A 3,407-nucleotide genomic window follows, 5' to 3' on the forward strand; every position below is an offset into this window, starting at 1 on the left:
TGAATCATCAGTGGCAAATCATATACATATGAAAATGTAAAAAGAATATCTCTTTGGGTTTGAGACTTTAGTCTTTGCAACTTTAGGGATCTTATCTATTCACAAACTGCTTGTAACACTCCAAAGAGAAAGGAAATCGCATCAGAGTCAGAGCCTGGATTGGATTTATTGGGACTGACAAAAATGAATGTTTGTATCTGACTATATTCTCACTAGTATTCAGTAATACCTTGTGCACATGCATATGTCGTGTACTGCACGATGCAAATGTTTATATACATATTACAAATGTGTAGGGTTGTGCCGATGGACGATATCATCGTCCATCGTGATGGCTGACTGACATCACGATGGAGAGACACCATCGTGATGCCACGCCCCCGCCCCGCTGCGAGTCGACACCATAGACTGTAAAAAATACACACACTAATCCTAGTCTCTTCTATAGACTATAGTTTATCTAAAATCTTTGCAGGAATTGCTCTGTAAATTAAATTGAGAATATTACTAATGCATATATGCTATTTTAAATACTCACTGTAGTCTATGCCAGAGACGTGACGTGTGTTAGTATGTGAAAATACGGTGTGAGGCATTTGATCTTGACATTGTTAGAATCTTGTCTTTTTTTACATGTTAAACACTGTACATTTATTTTAAATTTTTAATTTTGTACAAGAAAACAGGCCATATTAATGAATTATTAGTATCCTATTGTAGTGTCTCGGGAGATCGTGCTCATTTGTTACATAGATGTGTGGCTTTACTGCACTGAAGCGGCAGTTTAAACCCAGAATTCAGCGAACGTCAATTAACTTTTGTCTGGTTAATAAATACCTTTAAAGACAATTTTCCTTGGCCATAATGTCAAATCAAATGAAAGAATGAAGGTAATTCAGATAACACAAATTTATTAAAACACAGAAGAACAACAAAGAACAAGAAAACGGGAACAACACTCAGACCGAAATGCGGGATTTACATACATAGACCATGTTTAAATTTCGATGTTTCTGGCCAGAAATACCAACATGTTCACTTTGTCTGGTTTTAATAAGCTGCGAATTGGAGTAACTACACTCCCCGCTGTGCTGAAGACCCGCTCTGATGGAGTACTGGTAGCACATATGCACAGATAGTTCCGTGCTAATCTGGCCATGAACGGAAACCTTTTTTCGTTAGTTTTCCACCAAGTCAGTGGGTCCTCTTCCCCATCGATGGCCATTTCCTGCAGGTAAGTGGTCATTTCTGACTCGACCTTTTGCTCATCAGTGAGCGTGGCTGGAGCTGCTGTGGTTGGTGTGTTCGGTGGCTGCTCTCTTCGCAAGAAGGCTGCCCAAAGACTTTTATTTCTTAGGCACAGTGGCGGTTCCTCTCCATCTTCTCCAGCATGTAAGGGACCTGGTGTTGAACTTGGAAGCGACAGAGCAATCTCTCTCACAATCTCTTCCATTATTTCAGATTTTGTAGAATGAAGTTTGGGAGGTTTCATATGGTCCCCTCGGTACCTTGGGTCAAGCAGTGTTGCTTTACGCATCATCCTCTGGATGGTGTCATCACCATATCTGCCTTCCATCTGCTCCAGGATGACACGCTTCAGGTCGGCTGTCAGTTTGGAATCATTACCTGATTCCTCCAGCACACCTTCTAAATGGGCCAACATGGGCAGCAGTGAACCCGTTACGTAATTTTCTCCAGAGAGAATGTCTGTGAAGTCCGCTACTGGCTTCAGCGCGTTGTTCACAGATTCCAGAACACTTATGTCTTGCCATGTCAGCTGGGGGAGTGGGCGGCGGCTTTTGTCTTGGGCAAACACACGTTTGATGGCTTGCTCCTGCTCCAGCATTCTCTCCACCATTTGCTGTTTTGAGACCCATCGTGTTGCACAGTCCTGTCAGTAAAGACACAGTAAATAATGAAATACATATTAAATAATTTAAACAATAATGTAATTTTTTTTACATTCTTTTTTTTAATAGTTTTTAAATAATTTGTTTGTTGTTAGATAACTGTTTTAAAAATTACCGTGATCAGTGAGTGCCCAGGGAGTATTATTTTCACTTATGCTTTCTGCAGCTCACGTCACCTTAGCCAGCTGTGTGAAAACGCAGTGTTGACTGCCCGGCAAACCCCGAAAGCTCAGTCTGTGCTGGCCCTCTGTTGTGCAAGCGAGTTGTTTATGGCCCGGTTCAAGTTGTGTCCAAAGCAACTTAACCATGGCCATTTCAACTGCCGGATGGCTGCAACAATATTCGCCCCATTGTCGGTAGTTATACAGGCAATTTGTTTCTCCTGTAGTTTCCAGTCATTAATTGCCTCGCGCAGTGCTTCCTCCAAGTTATCTGCTGTATGGCTTTCGGGCATGAAACAAGTTTGTAAGCATTTGGACTGCAGTGTCCACTCTTTATTTACATAATGCACTGTCACTGACATGTAGGGCATCATATTGCAGCTGGACCACATGTCCGTTGTCAGGGCCGAATATTCTACATCACCCAGCTCTTTCGTGATATTACTTCTAACCTCGTTGAAAAGGTTTGGGATAGCCGTCTTTGAGAAATATTTCCGACCTGGCAGCTCATACTGTTTAGTAAAGGTTTGCAGCATGGCCTTGAACGACGACTTCTCCACTGTATTGAACGAAACCATTTCTTTGGCCAGGAAGCGAGTTACCGCATCTGTCAACTGCCTCCATCTGTCACTGTCGGTTTTATATTTAGTGCCTTTTGCAAAATCCCCAGTTATCGTCTGCTGACCCTGGCTAGCTTTTTTTTTGCTAGGTCCAGCACGTGCAGGCAAGGTGGCATATTCTGCTGGATGGCGAACACGCAAGTGGTCATGAAGATTGGTCGTCTGCCCATCTTTTGCACGGATCACACATGAGCAGATCTTTCACACAACTTCAGACAGGTCCCTTGGCTGCCCACTCTCATCAGGTCTAAATCCAAAAAATTGCCATATAGGTGAAGTAGTACCCTTTTTAGCAACCAATACCAACGCCATTGTATCAACTCTTTAAGTGGAAGGACGCTACTTTTTCCCCTAATGTGCAACCTATTGGAAAGCGTGGATGAGTCATTAGTTGAGAAATAAAATAAATAAAGTAAAATAACGAATAATAATTATATAATAATGAAAAAATTAAAAAATATCCCCCCCCCCCCCCCGACCACGATATCGTCGTCCATCCCAATGTTTTACTGTAAACATCGTCAACTGCCAATTTAAGGGACATCGCCCAACCCTATAAATGTGAACATTTTTATTTCCATCTCATGTCTTATGAACTGGTAAATACTGAATATTTACTAAACATTTGCTAAAAATGCTCCGACATAGATGTCAGCTTTCTCTTGAGGTATGATTTAGACCTGCAGCTATACTCGGTGACATGGCCGCGGTAGCAT

At 41.9% G+C, this 3,407-nt stretch overlaps 1 protein-coding gene across 1 annotated transcript; it reads right to left on the minus strand.

The window, feature by feature from the left end:
• Positions 1–997: 997 nt before the first annotated feature.
• On the minus strand, positions 998–2,158 carry LOC122140142 (E3 SUMO-protein ligase ZBED1-like). The gene is made up of 2 exons (XM_042742068.1): positions 2,026–2,158; positions 998–1,891 (listed from the first exon to the last, which is right to left on the minus strand). Exon 2 carries the CDS (start codon positions 1,856–1,858, stop codon positions 998–1,000), a length of 861 nt encoding a protein of 286 aa, XP_042598002.1. The 5' UTR covers positions 1,859–1,891; positions 2,026–2,158.
• Positions 2,159–3,407: the final 1,249 nt, after the last annotated feature.

This window comes from Cyprinus carpio, chromosome B17, assembly GCF_018340385.1.
Source record: "Cyprinus carpio isolate SPL01 chromosome B17, ASM1834038v1, whole genome shotgun sequence".
In the NCBI taxonomy this organism is placed as follows: domain Eukaryota; kingdom Metazoa; phylum Chordata; class Actinopteri; order Cypriniformes; family Cyprinidae; genus Cyprinus; species Cyprinus carpio.